Source organism: Choloepus didactylus, chromosome 8 (assembly GCF_015220235.1).
Source record: "Choloepus didactylus isolate mChoDid1 chromosome 8, mChoDid1.pri, whole genome shotgun sequence".
In the NCBI taxonomy this organism is placed as follows: Eukaryota; Metazoa; Chordata; class Mammalia; order Pilosa; family Megalonychidae; genus Choloepus; species Choloepus didactylus.
Window position 1 is genome coordinate 18,226,642 of NC_051314.1, and position 17,636 is coordinate 18,244,277.

A 17,636-nucleotide genomic window follows, 5' to 3' on the forward strand; every position below is an offset into this window, starting at 1 on the left:
GAAGTAACTGATGATGTGTGAAGGTGCAGAATCGTGAGAGATGACTGAAGAGAGGCAAGTGGCTTCATGGTCAGTCTTAGGGCTTGGGGAATAGTGACTGACACAGAGGAAGAAGAGGCAGGGCTGCAAGACTGGGGTGGATCCAGAAGCCTGAGGGGAGCTGAAGGGCCCAGAGGGAACGAGGCAACCAGCAGAGAAAGGAGACCAAGCTGAGGTGGAGGGAAATGATGCCAAAGGCTCAGGACAGATGAATCCTCAAGGCCGGCCAGGGGGAATCAACCACAAAAGTGTGCCAAGGCCTCCAGTGCTGGACACTGTAGCCTACCCAACAGCCACTGCTCCCCATTCCCTTTATGCCAGTGCCTGGCCCAGCAGTGGGCAAATGACCTGGTTCTCATCAACAAGAAGTAGGGGCACATCTGCTGGGGCTGCGGTGGGGGAAGAGGGCTCCACTTCTGGGAAACAGAGGCACAGCTTAAGGAGGAGAAAGCTTTTTTAACTGCCCTCTATCCACCCCACCTCAGCCCTCCACTCCTTCCTTCCTCCCTTTTGGGAGGCTAGAACATGGCGCCTAGAGTTTGAGACTTTGAGGTGGCAAACCTGAGAACAAAAGCCAACATGCTAAAGACAGAGAGGGAGAATATGGGTGTTTAAAGGCATTGCCGAGCTGTCAAACCAACCCTGAAACTGCTGACCTTCAGACTTCTTGGGGGTAAATAAAGTACATTGTTGTGGTGTTTACACCACTGCTGGTTGGATTCCTCCTTATTGGCAACTGAGAGCATCCCTGATTTGTGTACAGCTTTCCAGGTACACTGGTTTTCCCATGGAAAGCTGTGCTATGGATAACCACTGCCTGGAACCAGAGCGACATGGGGTGTCCCTGAGCTTAGTCCTCAGGATGCCGGCACTGAAGCCTGGCCTGGCTGAGCTTCTACCTCCCTCTCACCCCGGCTCAGGGCTCGATGCCCTTGCCCACAGCCTGCCACACTCCTTCATGCTTCTGTGCTTTTGAACATGCTGTCCTTCTTCCAGGAATGTGCTCCTCCCCTCCTCCCTAACCTTGACTTGGGCTCCTAAGCCCAGCTCCACAGCCAGGTCTCCTGGTGGAGCTTGCCTGATCCTGCCGGAAGGCCAGCTCCTTCCACTCACTGAACCGACAGCATCCGGCTGTAAGTTCTGGAGTTGTTAAAACAACTCTATGGCAGGGATTCCCTTGTTCCTATGTCTGTCTCTCCTGTTAGGCCAGGAGCTCCTCAAGAGCAGAGATTAGAGTTTATGAATTCCCAAAGTCTCTACATCAGACAGACCCTGGCTCCTGATAAACCTGCAGTACATGTTTGCTGAATGACTGAATGAAGGATATGGTCATATTCACCAGGACAATAAATCACCATCACCCTTTAATTTAAATGAAATATTTGCACCCTTTGGCTCTCACTGATCCCTTCGCAGCTGTTGTGTGGAAGTCCTAATCTTTCTTCCAATTGACAGCTCTTTGAATATTTTTTAAAAGTACCGTGTCTCTCCTTACTCTTTCCTCTGAGCTTACACCCTCCATTCTGGATGTGATCTCCGGAGCCTTCGCCACTCTGACCGGTCCCCTCCGGACGCCGGCCAGCTGTGATGCCCATCTGGAAACGCAGTGTGGGCACTCACTTGCCACACTCACCTGCCTGTGCTGGACACTGTATTTCTATTAACGTAGACTGTGATTGATAGATAATTAATCTGTTAATGCATCAGATTTTTATTAACTTCATCACACAGAGCCAAGTCTGTTATTGTGACAGATACTCTTCATTGGTTCACAGAATTTAGCTTTTCTAGCCTCCCTTGCAGCTGGAGGTGGGCCTGTGACCCAGCTGTGGCCACTGAGACATAAATTGGAGTTCGTGGGCCGCTCCAGGGAAACGTTTTTCTCTCCTGATAACAGAGGGAGAGGCAGCTGGTGCCTTCATCTGTGCTTCCTGCCAGAGGTGACCCACATAAGGACGAAGCCAATATACTCAGGGTAAGGGCACAGAAATTTAGAAAGAGCCATTACTGAACAAATTCATTCTAAAGGGTGTTCCTGTCTGCTAATGATGCCTTTTCACAAAATACCAGAAATGGATTGGCTTTTATAAAGGGGCTTATTTGGTTACAAAGTTACAGTCTTAAGGCCATAAAGTGTCCAAGGTAAGGCATCAACAACAGGTACCTTCACTGGAGAAAGGCCACTGGCGTCCGGAAAACCTCTGTTAGCTCAGAAGGCATGTGACTGGTGTCCGCTTGCTCCCAGGTTGCATATCTTTTTTTTTTTTTTTTTTTTTAGACATGCATTCTTTTAATTTTTTTTTAATCATCATTTTATTGAGATATATTCACATACCACGCAGTCATACAAAACAAATTGTACTTTCGATTGTTTACAGTACCATTACATAGTTGTACATTCATCACCTAAATCAATCCCTGACACCTTCATTAGCACACACACAAAAATAACAAGAATAATAATTAGAGTGAAAAAGAGCAATTGAAGTAAAAAAGAACACTAGGTACCTTTGTCTGTTTGTTTGCTTCCCCTACTTTTCTACACATCCATCCATAAACTAGACAAAGTGGAGTTTGGTCCTTATGGCATTCCCAATCCCACTGTCACCCCTCATAAGCTACATTTTTATACAACTGTCTTCGAGATTCATGGGTTCTGGGTTGTAGTTTAATAGTTTCAGGTATCCACCACCAGCTACCCCAATTCTTTAGAACCTAAAAAAGGTTGTCTAAAGTGTGCGTAAGAGTGCCCACCAGAGTGATCTCTCGGCTCGTTTGGAATCTCTCTGCCACTGAAGCTTATTTCATTTCCTTTCACATCCCCCTTTTGGTCAAGAAGATGTTCTCCATCCCACGATGCCGGGTCTACATTCCTCCCCGGGAGTCATATTCCACGTTGCCAGGGAGATTCACTTCCCTGGGTGTCTGATCCCACGTAGAGGGGAGGGCAGTGATTTCACCTTTCAAGTTGGCTTAGCCAGAGAGAGAGGGCCACATCTGAGCAACAAAGAGGCATTCAGGAGGAGACTCTTAGGCACAAATACAGGGAGGCCTAGCCTCTCCTTTGCAGCAACCGTCTTCCCAAGGGTAAAACTTATGGTAGAGGGCTCAACCCATCAAACCACCAGTCCCCTATGTCTGTGGTCATGTTAGCAACCATGGAGGTGGGGTAGGTGAATACCCCTGCATTCTCCACAGGCTCCTCAAGGGGGCACTACATCTTTTTTTTTTTTTTTCCTTGTTTGTCTTTTTTCTTTCTTTTTTTTTTTTTTAACTTTCCCTTCTTTTTTCAAATCAACTGTATGAAAAAAAAAGTTAAAATGAAAACAAACATACAATAAAAGAACATTTCAAAGAGACCATAGCAAGGGAGTAAGAAAAAGACAACTAACCTAAGATAACTGCTTAACTTCCAACATGTTCCTACTTTACCCCAAGAAAGTTACATAATATAGCAACATTTCAGTGAACTTGTTCCTACTACATCCATCAGAAATTAACAGACCATAGTCATTTCTGGGCATCCCCAGAACGTTAAATAGCTTATCTGTTCTTCTTGGATTATTGTTCCCCCTTCCTTAATTGCTCCCTACTGCTAGTTCCCCTACATTCTACATTATAAACCATTTGTTTTACATTTTTCAAAGTTCACATTAGTGGTAGCATATAATATTTCTCTTTTTGTGCCTGGCTTATTTCGCTCAGCATTATGTCTTCAAGGTTCATCCATGTTGTCATATGTTTCACCAGATCGTTCCTTCTTACTGCCGCGTAGTATTCCATCGTGTGTATATACCACATTTTATTTATCCACTCATCTGTTGAAGGACATTTGGGTTGTTTCCATCTCTTGGCGATTGTGAATAATGCTGCTATGAACATTGGCGTGCAGATATCTGTTCGTGTCACTGCTTTCCGATCTTCCGGGTATATACCGAGAAGTGCAATCGCTGGATCGAATGGTAGCTCTATATCTAGTTTTCTAAGGAACTGCCAGACTGACTTCCAGAGTGGCTGAACCATTATACAGTCCCACCAACAATGAATAAGAGTTCCAATTTCTCCACATCCCCTCCAGCATTTGTAGTTTCCTGTTTGTTTAATGGCAGCCATTCTAACCGGTGTTAGATGGTATCTCATTGTGGTCTTAATTTGCATCTCTCTAATAGCTAGTGAAGCTGAACATTTTTTCATGTGTTTCTTGGCCATTTGTATTTCCTCTTCAGAGAACTGTCTTTTCATATCTTTTGCCCATTTTATAATTGGGCTGTCTGTACTATTGTCATTGAGTTGTAGGATTTCTTTGTATATGCAAGATATCAGTCTTTTGTCAGATACATGGTTTCCAAAAATTTTTTCCCATTGAGTTGGCTGCCTCTTTACCTTTTTGAGAAATTCCTTTGAGGTGCAGAAACTTCTAAGCTTGAGGAGTTCCCATTTATCTATTTTCTCTTTTGTTGCTTGTGCTTTGGGTGTAAAGTCTAGGAAGTGGCCTCCTAATACAAGGTCTTGAAGATGTTTTCCTACATTATCTTCTAGGAGTTTTATGGTACTTTCTTTTATATTGAGATCTTTGGTCCATTTTGAGTTAATTTTTGTGTAGGGGGTGAGGTAGGGGTCCTCTTTCATTCTTTTGGATATGGATATCCAACTCTCCCAGCCCCATTTGTTGAAAAGACCATTATGGCTCAGTTCGGTGACTTTGGGGGCCTTATCAAAGATCAGTCGGCCATAGATCTGAGGGTCTATCTCTGAATTCTCAATTCGATTCCATTGATCTATATGTCTATCTTTGTGCCAGTACCATGCTGTTTTGGCAACTGTGGCTTTATAATAAGCTTCAAAGTCAGGGAGTGTAAGTCCTCCCACTTCGTTTTTCTTTTTTAGAGTGTCTTTAGCAATTCGAGGCATCTTCCCTTTCCAAATAAATTTGATAACTAGCTTTTCCAAGTCTGCAAAGTAGGTTGTTGGAATTTTGATTGGGATTGCATTGAATCTGTAGATGAGTTTGGGTAGAATTGACATCTTAATGACATTTAGCCTTCCTATCCATGAACATGGAATATTTTTCCATCTTTTAAGGTCCCCTTCTATTTCTTTTAGTAGAGTTACGTAGTTTTCTTTGTATAGGTCTTTTACATCTTTGGTTAAGTTTATTCCTAGGTACTTGATTTTTTTAGTTGCTATTGAAAATGGTATCTTTTTCTTGAGTGTCTCTTCAGTTTGTTCATTTCTAGCATATAGAAACATTACTGACTTATGTGCATTAATCTTGTATCCCGCTACTTTGCTAAATTTGTTTATTAGCTCTAGTAGGTGTATCGTTGATTTCTCAGGGTTTTCTAGATATAAGATCATATCATCTGCAAACAATGACAGTTTTACTTCTTCTTTTCCAATTTGGATGCCTTTTATTTCTTTGTCTTGCCGGATTGCCCTGGCTAGCACTTCCAGCACAATGTTGAATAACAGTGGTGACAGCGGGCATCCTTGTCTTGTTCCTGATCTTAGAGGGAAGGCTTTCAGTCTCTCACCATTGAGTACTATGCTGGCTGTGGGTTTTTCATATATGCTCTTTATCATGTTGAGGAAGTTTCCTTCAATTCCTACCTTTTGAAGTGTTTTTATCAAAAACGGATGTTGGATTTTGTCAAATGCTTTTTCAGCATCTATTGAGATGATCAATTGATTTTTCCCTTTTGACTTGTTAATGTGTTGTAATACATTGATTGTTTTTCTTATGTTGAACCATCCTTGCATGCCTGGAATGAACCCCACTTGGTCATGGTGTATGATTTTTTTAATGTGTCTTTGGATTCGATTTGCAAGTATTTTGTTGAGGATTTTTGCATCTATATTCATTAGGGAGATTGGCCGGTAGTTTTCCTTTTTTGTAGCATCTTTGCCTGGTTTTGGTATTAGATTGATGTTAGCTTCATAAAATGAGTTAGGTAGTGTTCCATTTTTTTCAATGTTTTGAAAGAGTTTGAGTAAGATTGGTGTCAGTTCTTTCTGGAAAGTTTGGTAGAATTCCCCTGTGAAGCCATCTGGCCCTGGGCATTTATTTGTGGGAAGATTTTTGATGACTGATTGGATCTCTTTGCTTGTGATGGGTTGGTTGAGGTCTTCTATTTCTTCTCTGGTCAGTCTAGGTTGTTCATATGTTTCCAGGAAATTGTCCATTTCTTCTACATTATCCAGTTTGTTGCCATACAGTTGTTCATAATATCCCCTTATAATTTTTTTAATTTCTTCAGGATCTGCAGTTATGTCACCTTTTTCATTCATTATTTTGTTTATATGGGTCTTCTCTCTTTTTGATTTTGTCAGTCTAGCTAGGGGCTTGTCAATCTTGTTGATCTTCTCAAAGAACCAACTTTTGGTGATATTTATCCTTTCTATTGTTTTTTTGTTCTCTATGTCATTTATTTCTGCTTTAATCCTTGTTATTTCTTTTCTTCCACTTGGTTTAGGATTGGTTTGCTGTTCATTTTCTAGCTTCTTCAGTTGATCCATTAGTTCTTTGATTTTGGCTCTTTCTTCCTTTTTAATATATGCGTTTAGTGCTATAAATTTCCCCCTTAGCACTGCTTTTGCTGCATCCCATAGGTTTTGGTATGTTGTGTTCTCATTTTCATTCGTTTCTATATATTTAGCAATTTCTCTTGCTATTTCTTCTTTAACCCACTGATTGTTTAGGAGTGTGTTGTTTAACCTCCAGGTATTTGTGAATTTTCTAAGTCTCTGATGGTTATTGACTTCTAATTGTATTCCATTGTAGTCAGAGAATGTGCTTTGAATAATTTCAATCTTTTTAAATTTATTGAGGCTTGTTTTATGTCCCAGCATATGATCTATTCTGGAGAAAGTTCCGTGAGCACTAGAAAAGTATGTGTATCCTGGTGATTTGGGATGTAATGTCCTGTAGATGTCTGTTAAATCTAATTCATTTATCAGATTGTTTAGGTTTTCAATTTCCTTATTGGTCTTCTGTCTGGTTGATCTATCTATAGGAGAGAGTGATGTGTTGAAGTCTCCCACAATTATTGTGGAAACATCAATTGCTTCCTTTAGTTTTGCCAATGTTTCTCTCATGTATTTTGTGGCACCTTGATTGGGTGCATAGACATTTACGATTGTTATTTCTTCTTGCTGAATTGCCCCTTTTATTAGTATGTAGTGGCCTTCTTTGTCTCTCAAAACATCCCTGCATTTGAAGTCTATTTTATCTGAGATTAATATTGCTACACCTGCTTTCTTTTGGCTGTAGCTTGCATGAAATATTTTTTTCCATCCTTTCACTTTCAGTTTCTTTGTGTCCCTGTGTCTAAGATGAGTCTCTTGTATGCAACATATTGATGGTTCATTTTTTTTGATCCATTCTGCGAATCTATATCTTTTAATTGGGGAGTTTAATCCATTTACATTCAACGTTAAAACCGTGAAGGCATTTCTTGAATCGGCCATCTTATCCTTTGGATTATGTTTGCCATATTTTTCCCTCTCTCTATTAATATCCTTTATTGTACCCATACCGAATCTCTTTAGTACTGAACCTTTCTCCAAGTCTCTCTGTCCTGTCTTTGTTTCTCTGTCTGTAGGGCTCCCTTTAGTATCTCCAGTAGGGCAGGTCTCTTGTTAGCAAATTCTCTCAGCATTTCTTTGTCTGTGAAAATTTAAGCTCTCCCTCAAATTTGAAGGAGAGCTTTGCTGGATAAAGTATTCTTGGCTGGAAATTCCTCTCACTCAGAATTTTAAATATATCGTGCCACTGCCTTCTCGCCTCCATGGTGGCTGCTGAGTAGTCACTACTTAGTCTTATGCTGTTTCCTTTGTATGTGGTGAATTGCTTTTCTCTTGCTGCTTTCAGAACTTGCTCCTTCTCTTCTATGTTTGACAGTGTGATCAGTATATGTCTCGGAGTGGGTTTTTTTGGATTTATTCTATTTGGAGTTCGCTGAGCATTTATGATTTGTGTATTTATGTTGTTTAGAAGATTTGGGAAGTTTTCCCCAGCAATTTCTTTGAATACTCTTCCTAGACCTTTACCCTTTTCTTCCCCTTCTGGGACACCAATGAGTCTTATATTCGGACGTTTCATATTATCTATCATATCCCTGAGGTCCATTTCGAGTTTTTCAATTTTTTTCCCCATTCTTTCTTTTATGTTTTCATTTTCCATTCTGTCATCTTCCAGGTCACTGATTCGTTGTTCAACTTCCTCTAGTCTTGTACTATGAGTGTCCAGAATCTTTTTAATTTGGTCAACAGTTTCTTTAATTTCCATAAGATCATCCATTTTTTTATTTAGTCTTGCAATGTCTTCTTTATGCTCTTCTAGGGTCTTCTTGATTTCCTTCATATCCCGTACTAGGGTCTCATTGTTCATCTTTAGTTCTTTGAGTAGCTGCTCTAGGTGTGTCTCTTCTGGTCTTTTGATTTGGGTGCTTGGGCTTGGGTTATCCATATCGTCTGGTTTTTTCATATGCTTTAGAATTTTCTGTTGTTTTTGGCCTCGTGGCATTTGCTGACCTTGATAGGGTTCTTTTAGGGTTTGTAGACCAGTTGAAGTCCTTATCTCTAATTTATCAGATCTACAGCTTCGTGGAGTACACTTTCTCTAACTAACCAGCAGGTGGCGTCCACGAGCCACCTGTTCTCCACAAGCCAGATCTCCCCTGCTTAGCCTTTTTGGTGAGTGGGGGAGTGAGTCTTGTGGGGCCCAATTGGTGTCCCAAGCTTGCGTGTGTAGTTGGTGTTGCCTGCCCTGTATGTGGGGCGTGTTTCTGGGCAGTCGGGGAGGGGGGGTGGCCCTAACAATCAAATCTCCCTGATGATCCTAGAGTTTTAAAGCTACTGCAATAGTCTAATCCTTCAGTTCAGTCCTGCCACAGTTTGTCTCTGCCACTGACCCACAAGTCCTTGGTATTGGCGTATGGCTCCTGAGACTTGCAAGTGGGCCCCTCTTCCAGGCTGTGCACCCCGGGTCCTCTGTTGAGGGATGACTGTGCTATGTCACAGGTGAGTGCCGTCCCCCCAGGGCAGTTCTGGGCTGCTGGGCTGTGTTGGGAGGCTCCCAGTCTGCTCAAATGATGGCTGAATGGGGCTCTGTTAATTCACACTGCTCCCCCTTCCCAGCTCTGGGACATTCAGCTGAGGTTGCAGGGAAGGCTAATGTCCACGCCCAGTTTTGTGGTGTGTGCCTGTTATTTGAAGCACTTCCGTCACACTGGGTTGTCTGGGGCAGCTCTGGGCTATGGGGCTGGCGATGGGCAGGAGTGTTTCCTGTCCACCAGGATGGTGGCTGTGAGCGGACACCCCCCTTTTCTTGGGAAGTTGTGTTGTTTAGTGAATTTTCTCAGCCACTGGATTATTGCCTTTTGTCTCAGAGCTCTCTTAGTTCTGCTCTTGACTTGACGTGCCCAAATTTCAATTCTTTGAAGCTTTCTGTATTGAGCTTCTTAGAGTAATTGTTTTAGAAAAAGCAAAAAGGATTTAAAAAAAAAAAAAAAAAAAAAAAACGGCCCTCCTCAGAGATCTAATGGGTTATTGAAATGCTAATAGACAAAGCAACCAGGGCCATTAAGGAAAGGTGCACAGGGCAGAGAGATCAGCCTTGCTTCGGGATTTGCATATGCGCCTCAAGGCCTGATCTCCGCCCTTCCCCTTTCTGTGTTCACCAGAACTCCAAAAATCCTCTGCTTTTATTCTGGAGTTTTTCGTGTTGTTTTTTTTCTATGCCTGTCTCCTCTCTGCTGGGCTGGCTGCTCTCAGAGTCTCTGGTGTCTGGTCTCAGTCTATCTATGGTTGGAGTTTGAATCAGTAGAATGAGTTTCCGATAAGAGCAGCCACTGCAATTCTCCCTTCTCCTTCCTGGAGCTGACAGCCCCTCCTCCCCCGGGACTGAGCCTGGCAGGGAGGGGCGCGGGTCCACTGGCCGCAAAAACTTACAGATTTCGCTGATCTCAGCAGTTCCACGTTTTCATGAGTGTTGTATGAAGTATGCCCAAAGACAGATTGCTCTGTGGTGTCCAGTCCATGCAGTTCCTGGCTTTTTACCTACTTTCCTGGAGGAGTAACTAAAACATACAGCTCACCAGTCTGCCATCTTGCCCCGCCTCCAGGTTGCATTTCAATACGGAGTTCTCCAAATTGTTGCTCTTGGGGCATTCAGTCCTCTCTTCCCTACAGCTCCTCTTCAAAATGTCACTGTCAGTTGCTCTGAGTTTCCTCTGTTTGTGAGCTCTTTTTATAGGACTCCAGTGAACTGATCAAGACCCACCCTGAATGGGCGGGGCCACATTTCCATGGGAACATTCAATCACAAGGTCACACCCTAATCAAAGGTGTCAATCACAGTTGGGTGGGTCACATCTCCATGGAAACACACATTCAAAGGATTCCAATCTAACTGACACTAATACGTGTGCCCCCACAAAACTGCATCAAAGAAAGTAGCATTTTGGGGGACATAATACACCCAAACTGGCACAAATGGACACTGGTGTTTTCACTCAAAGCAAAATTCAGTAGGCATCTTTTAATTTCTAGGGAAAGCAGTGAGTGGAAGTTAGGAGAGTGTGATCCAGATATGAACAAATCCCAGTTTAAGTTCTGACTTGAGTACTCCTGGGCTGTGTGACCCTGGGTGAGTTTCTTAACCTCCCTGTGCCTCAGCTCCTCCTCTGCAGAAAAGGGATAATGGAAATACTCACCTTCCAGGGCTGTGTGAGGAGGAACTGAGAGGATGCATTTCAAGCACACCATACCCTACCCAGCACATGGTAAGCACCGAAACAAATGCTATCCACTACAAAAATATGAACTGAAAAACGGGTGCTCAATTGTTGGAGAATTTCAAATACCCCCATAAAATAGATTTTAAATCACGTATATGTAGAAGCCATTTATCTTGCAGCCAGCAAATTGTCTTAAAGCCTACTTTCCAAATGAACCATTCTTCCCAGAACAAAATCCTGGCTGCCTCACCCAGCCATTATTTAACCACAGGCCACAAGAGGAACCCGAAAATACTTCACAGTGGGTGTGACTCCTTGAACCCACAATTTTAAAGTTGATCTAACTAACTATAGCAACTAACTGAAGAAAATTTTGGCTGGATGGAAGAGGGTTTTTAAAAACTATAAACTATACAGGCAAGAGGGGGCAAGGTTGAGAAAGCAGAGGCTTGAAGTGGCTGGCTGAGGGGTGCTTGGCACTTTGTTTTCTTCCCCTGACTTGTGAGTCTAAAAGACATTCCCGACAGCCTGGGTGGTGGAAATGGAGACGGGGTTTACACTGCACCAACCCAAACAAGTTCAAATCAAATAGCAGACAATTCTGTCCTCCTTAAGCTCTCTGGGTCTCAGCCTCTCCCCTTCCTTCTCCCCTGGCTCCTTCCTTCCCTCCCAGGAACAAAGCCCAGGCCCTCTCCTTGGGGCTCACACAGCAGCTTCGCTCTCCATGGCACTTCTCAGTGCTCCACAGATTGCCGCACCTCCTGTCCAGCAAGGCCCGGAGACTCCAGGAGTTTTCCTCACGTGCCTGAGGAACACAGCTGGGAAGGGGCAGAGCTGGCACTGGGACCCAGCTCTTCCGAAACAGGGTCCATGCTCTGACCCTGTTTCAGGCTGCTTTAAATCCGAGGGACCAGAATGTGGGTACCTGAGATCTTGTTGGGTGGGCTTGTGGGCAAACTTAGAAACATTTTTTATAGTTACATCTTCATTTTAATGAAGAAGCAGCCCATCAAGTAATTACATAGGATGAGGTCACATTTTTAAAAGTGAGCCAGTTAAAGGGAAGCACTATGAAAATAATAATAAAGGTGTCATGTGGTCAGATAAAAATCATAAAGGTGGTGCGGGAAGGGAAGGACGGAAGTTTGGAAACACTGGCACAGATGGAGACGTTCTTAGTGGGTTAATGTGTCCTAAGCCCTCCTGCTTCTCACAGGGTGATGGCCCAGAGCTAATTAGAGGACACTGAGGGTTTTTGTTTTTTTTTCTCTAAAATCAGAAGAGCGGAAATCCGGGACTTTACTCTTATTTCTTTGAGCTCAGTGAGAGAACAAAACCTGTTTGCCAGTTCCATCCACAGTGGCAGGCAAAGGGCTAATTCCCCAGTGAGAATCGGTTCCACCCTACAGCCTGAAACCTGACCTGTCTGAGAACACGGCGGCCACCAGCCAGGGACTGTTCACTCCCCGCGACAGAGACTGCACTGGAGTCAAAGCCGCAGGTGGCGTGGCTCCCATGCCAACTCACTCTGTACCCCAGGAAACGGTGATCACACCAAGGAATAGCCATGCCAGCGGACAGTCACGGATACTTCCTACACTGCATGCACAGGGCCAAGTGCTTCACCACCCAGCAGCACAGCCACCTCACAACACAGCAACTCCATCTGATTCAGCCGAGGAAACGGAGGAACAGACAGGTTAAGTAATTTGCTCCAGGTAACAAAGCCAGTGAAGGCTGACCCAGGAGTCAGGCCGCCAGGTCTGACTGGAGAGCTCACCCTTCATGCCTTTCCAGCGCCGGCAAAGCCCTTTCCAGACATCGTCCCCCGACATCCTCAAGACAGAGACTTGGGCTCGAACTTGGCTCCAGCACTTACATACAGATCAGGAAACCGAAGCTTCAGGAAGTGAGGGCCCCCCAGGGCACACTGCTGGGAAGTGGGAAGGATTCCAACTCAGCGGGCCCAGAGCTCAGATTCCAACTTCTCCGAGTGCCCTGGGACCCCACTTTGCTGAATGCTGCCCTACGTCGTTCTGCCTCCGGCCAGCTGCTTTGAGCCACAGGTCAGCAAACTAGGACTCAAGGGCCACATTCAGCCCACTGCCTGTTTTGTATGGCCCATGAGCTAAGAATGTTTTTTATGATTTTAAATGGTTGGGAAAAAAAATCAAAAGAAAAATACATTTCATGACGTGAAAATTACATGAAATTCAAATTTCAGTGTCCATAAATACAGTTTTATTGGAATACAACCCTACCTATTTGTTTATGTATTGTCTATGGCTGCTTTCATGCTGTAAAAGTAGAGTTGAGCAGTTGTTATACAGTCCATATGGCCTGCAAAGTAAAACAAAAACAAAAACAAAAACAAAAAAAACCCAAAAAACAAAAATGTTTGCTGACCGCTGGTTTAGTTCACCCTGCCAGCCAATGCAGGAATCCTCTCTACAGCATCCCTCCGCCTTCACACCTCCAGAGATGGGGAGCTCACTACCAAAACAAGGCAGCCCGTTCCATCTTTGAAAGGCACTAGAGATAGCAATTTATTCTGGCATTGAACTCTTTCTACCTGAAACATCACATTCTGCTCTGGGAGCCTCGTGGGATCAGTTTTATCACAGCTCCACAAAAGCCTTCAGTTTCTTTCTCCCCTCTAGTATCAATCCTTCCTTGTCCCCACCTGTCACCTCAGTTGTTCCTCACTAATTCTCTGGAAGTAGAGAGAGAATGTATTCCCTCTAACTTACAGATAAGGGATGGGCAATAGAGAGGGGATGTGACACCGTTCAGAGTAGAACTGGAGCTGGTAGCAGGCCTCTTGCCTCCCAGGCCAGTGTCCTCTCAACAGTGTTGCTTGACTTTGCAGTTTGATGTCCAGCTCACCATGCTCTAAATGACCCCAGGTGGTCTCTCATTTCTCTAAGATTCCTTCCTCTGTGGATCCAAGGACAGCTCTCCCTGACTTTTTCACCTCTCCCTCCACCTCACGGCTTAGTCAGGCACTGAGCTCTTCCTGCCCCACATCCAGCCACCAGCATCCCCACCACAATGGGGACTAGCCCCGTGTGACTGCCCATATTTGCAGTTTCTGTGGTTTGCAGCTTGCTTCTGTGAGTCAGCTGGATTTCTATCTCAAAGTGCCAGGGGTGAGCTGACTGCCAGAAATGGAAGATGAGATTCTTGGGTTGCCTCTGACATCTGTCTATAAAACAGCAAGATCTGTCCTCAGATGATACCTGCAAAAGGTTCTGAAATCCCTGAAAGAAGAGGATTGTAACACTATTGGTATAACATGGCAACATCACCTAGTACTGTGTCTGGAACCCTGTCAGCCACAGGCTGTTGCCGTTGGGAAGCTCCGTACCAATGGATATTGATCAGCCAGAGGTGGTGTGGTGAGTGCAAAAGAAAGCCAGGGCTCTGCAACCAGAGAAACCTGGGTCTGGATTTCGACTCCGACCCTGGCTGGCTGTGCAAACCTTCCCACAGACTTACTTTTGGTGAAATGAGAAAAGGTAGTTAAACCCCACCGGGTCACTGTGAAGGTTAGAAAAGATAGCACCCAGCATTAGCTGGCATAATACTTGGCACATTGTGTTTCCTCAAATCTACTCCTACTACGTGCCAGGCACCATGCTAGGTGCATAAAGAATAGTCACTGCTCTCAAGGGGTCTAGCATAGCTAAGGAGACAGATCTGCACAACCACTGAGAGCATGGGGTAGTGCTATATTCGTGTGTATATGGTGGAAATAATAACAATGATGATGATGGTGATAGTGAGAGCTAATGTTTACTGCCCACTCACAATGGGCCAGGCACTCTCCAGGGATTCTCTCTCTCCATTCTCACAACCACCTCGTGAGGTGGATGCTGTTATCATCCTGTTCTAAGGCGAGGAGGCTCAGGCTTAGAGCCTAAAGGCACGTGGTGAGGGGGCCCGAGAAACTAGGATGACAGGAGTACAAAAAAGCAATGGTTGGCTCTGAAGGGGTCAGGGAAGGTCTGAGCTTCAGTGGCTGGACCTGAAGGGGTCAGGGAGGAGGTGACGATGCCCTGTGCCTTGAAGGATGACCTGAACTCCTCAGTGGGGGACAGAGGAGCAGGCAGTCCAGAAAGGGACGGGGAAGCACAAAGGCATGTGTGTGGGTGGGCAAGAACTTCAAGAATCCGGTCAGACACAAGTCACCTTCATCCCTGATTAGCACTACGAGAGAATCAACCCGCCGTGCTTGGGGATGTCGCCTCTGCTCTCAGCCAACAAGGGGATGGGAGTTGGCAGGTTTGAGAAGAGATGACTTTACTCCTGCAGTGAAGAGGGGCCTGGTTTACAGAAAACCAAGCAGCAAATACCAGGTCCAACATCTAGGCTGATACCTCCACCACTTTATCTAAAAGAATATGGAATCCTGAAACCACTAACAGATATTCTTCATTTAACTATTTTTAGAGCCTCTTCAGCTTTATTTTAAATTTCAAAGGCTCTGGGGAGTTAGTTTCAGCTCTATTCTCAATTCGTTGGGGTCTTGGTTGAGTCATAGTCTCCACCTTCACCTCTTTGGGCCCCTATCTCATGTGTAAAATGAAGGGGTTGGGCAGGAAAAGAGAGGTTTCTAATAAGTGGTTCCCAACCTCCAAGTATCACTGTTACCTGGGAACTGGTTAGAAACGCAATTCTAGGGTCCCACTCAGAGGGTGGGACTTGGCACTCTGTGCTTTAACAAGACCTCCAGGAAATTCTGAAGAAAATTGCTGGGTGAGACGATCCTGGAGGTAAGGACCCCTTCCGTAGTAAAATTTGGTTTGTGCCTTACGGCATGATTATTTATTAGCATCCTCTTTCCACAGAAGTATTTCTTGCCAAAGACAAGCAACCCTTCAGGGTATGCAGAGAAGCTAAGTTTTCTTTGACCAGCTAATGCCCATAGCCTAGGTGAGCTTTTCCAGAAAGCCTTAGGAATAAATGGCTGACTTGGAAGGTCAGATTTTCTTTTTTTTTTTTTTAAAGTAGGGAGTCTCAAAGTTGCATATGATAAAAGCAGTGGTGTACCCAGTTGGAGAAATGAAGATGAGAGCTCCAAAACAATGACTCACTGTGGAGGGTGTGTGTTGAGAGGAGGGTGGTGGTCCTCTGAGAGGGCAGTTTCCCCTCCCTGGTCCAGGAGTTTCCTGGTGTGTAAATCAACTGCCACCTCCCTCTTGGAGAGAATTGATTACAAAACCTCAGAAGAGCCACAAACAGCCACAGGGGCGATTACAACACAGAGCTGAGCTGACTGACTTTAGTGAGGTTTGGCTTCAAGACAGTGAGAATGGAAAGAATGTCTTGTCTAAAAGATTCAATTTTCCCAGTCTGGATTTAAGGCTGACAGACATCAAAGACATGAAGAGAGGACTTCACCCTACTAGCTGCATGAGAGAAGCCTTAGCTGTTTGGGCCCTGGCCTGTGAGCCTTCCTGATGGTCCCCAGTCTGTGCCCAGGAATAAGTACCTGGGAGACATACTGCCCAGCAAGTTCCAGAAATTCCAGACCCAGGCTTGCTTGTACTTCAATAACAATGATAATAATTATAACAACTTCCTCATATAGGCCTGGTCACGTGCCAGGCACTTTCTAAGTACTTTATGTTTACTAAGGAATTTAATCTTCACAACAACCCCACGGAGGTAGATACCATCATTATCTGCATATTACAGGTGAGGAAAGCTGGGCACAGAGAGGTTACGCCACAGAACTAGGAAATCTCCTGTCAACAGGGAGCAAAGTATCATGGACAAGCAGCCAGGAGTCGGGCGCGAGTGGCTCGGCTGTCCCATCCACTTAGACGTGAGGGAGGCGGAATCAGGGGGTTTCTAAGATCACTTTCCGCTCAGAGGTGCTGCGACCGCGTGAGGACCGAGCTGACGCCGGTTTGTGAAAGCAGCCAAGGCAAACGCGTCCTGAAATCTTGGTCTTTCAGGCCGCGCCTCCCTGTCGACCGGGTTTCACCGAGCCTGGAAGTGTGTCAGGCTCTGAGTCTGCCGGCGCTCGGAGCCCGGGAAGATGTGGGGCTGCCGGTTCCCCCGCACCCCGCAAGTCGCCGCCCAGACCCCGAGCCCTAGCCTCTCAGGTTCTGGGAGATAGGGCTCCTATAGCCCTTCTCAGGTATCCGTGTCGGGAGAGTCCAGAAGGCCAGGAAGGAAGGCCAGGCGGTGGGGCCCAGGCTGGGCAAGCCATGAGGGAAACAGTCGAGGGGCTCAAGGACTGCAAAACCAAGAAGCCCCTTTAACCCGGAAAACTTCCTGCCTGGATTCGGGACCCCAGCCAGTGGATATAGGTTGAGCCACGGCTGCCCAGGCCCGCCCCCTCTCTTTAGTTATTGGCTTCCGTATACATCCATCCCAAGCACAGGCCTCTTAAAGGACCAGGGCCTTTGTCAATCAAGGGTGGGCGGGATACTGGGCGGGCGGAGGTCTGTGAGAGACACGCCAGCCTCGTTCGCCTCCCTGCCCTCCCTCCAGTCTATGACTGGGGACCTGGCGGTGCCCCAGAGGGACAGTCCTGCGTATGGAGCACCGGGACGGGACAGTGCGGGGCTCTTGGGACTCACCGATGCGCTGTCCCACCGGAGAGCTGAACGGGTTCCCCAGGAGAAAGTCCATTGCCGCGGCTGCCGCTGCCATCAACCCAGGGAAATCAGCTGACAGCAACCGCCAGCGCTGCCGACCTGGCCACGTGACGCGCCGGACGGCCCGCGAGGAGGCGCCGGGGGGGCGGGGCGCAGGGCCATAGGCCCCGCCCCTGACGTGCGAGACGCGAGCGCTCGAGGCGATGACCTCACTGCGGCTTACTTGGCGTCAGCGGGACGTCATGCC

The 17,636-nt window shown here is 45.6% G+C and overlaps 1 protein-coding gene across 7 annotated transcripts in view; it reads right to left on the bottom strand.

The window, feature by feature from the left end:
• The window catches only part of TOM1 (target of myb1 membrane trafficking protein), a 58,200-nt gene extending 40,688 nt beyond the window's left edge, over positions 1 to 17,512 (bottom strand). For 6 of the 7 annotated variants that reach the window (XM_037845999.1, XM_037845998.1, XM_037845997.1 and 3 more), the window contains exon 1: positions 17,372 to 17,512. In XM_037845999.1, coding sequence (XP_037701927.1) covers positions 17,372 to 17,444 — 73 coding nt within the window. In that variant the 5' untranslated portion in view covers positions 17,445 to 17,512. The remainder of the gene's footprint in view (positions 1 to 17,371) is intronic. The other variant, XM_037846000.1, reaches the window with a different exon arrangement.
• Between the last annotated feature and the right edge of the window lie 124 nt (positions 17,513 to 17,636).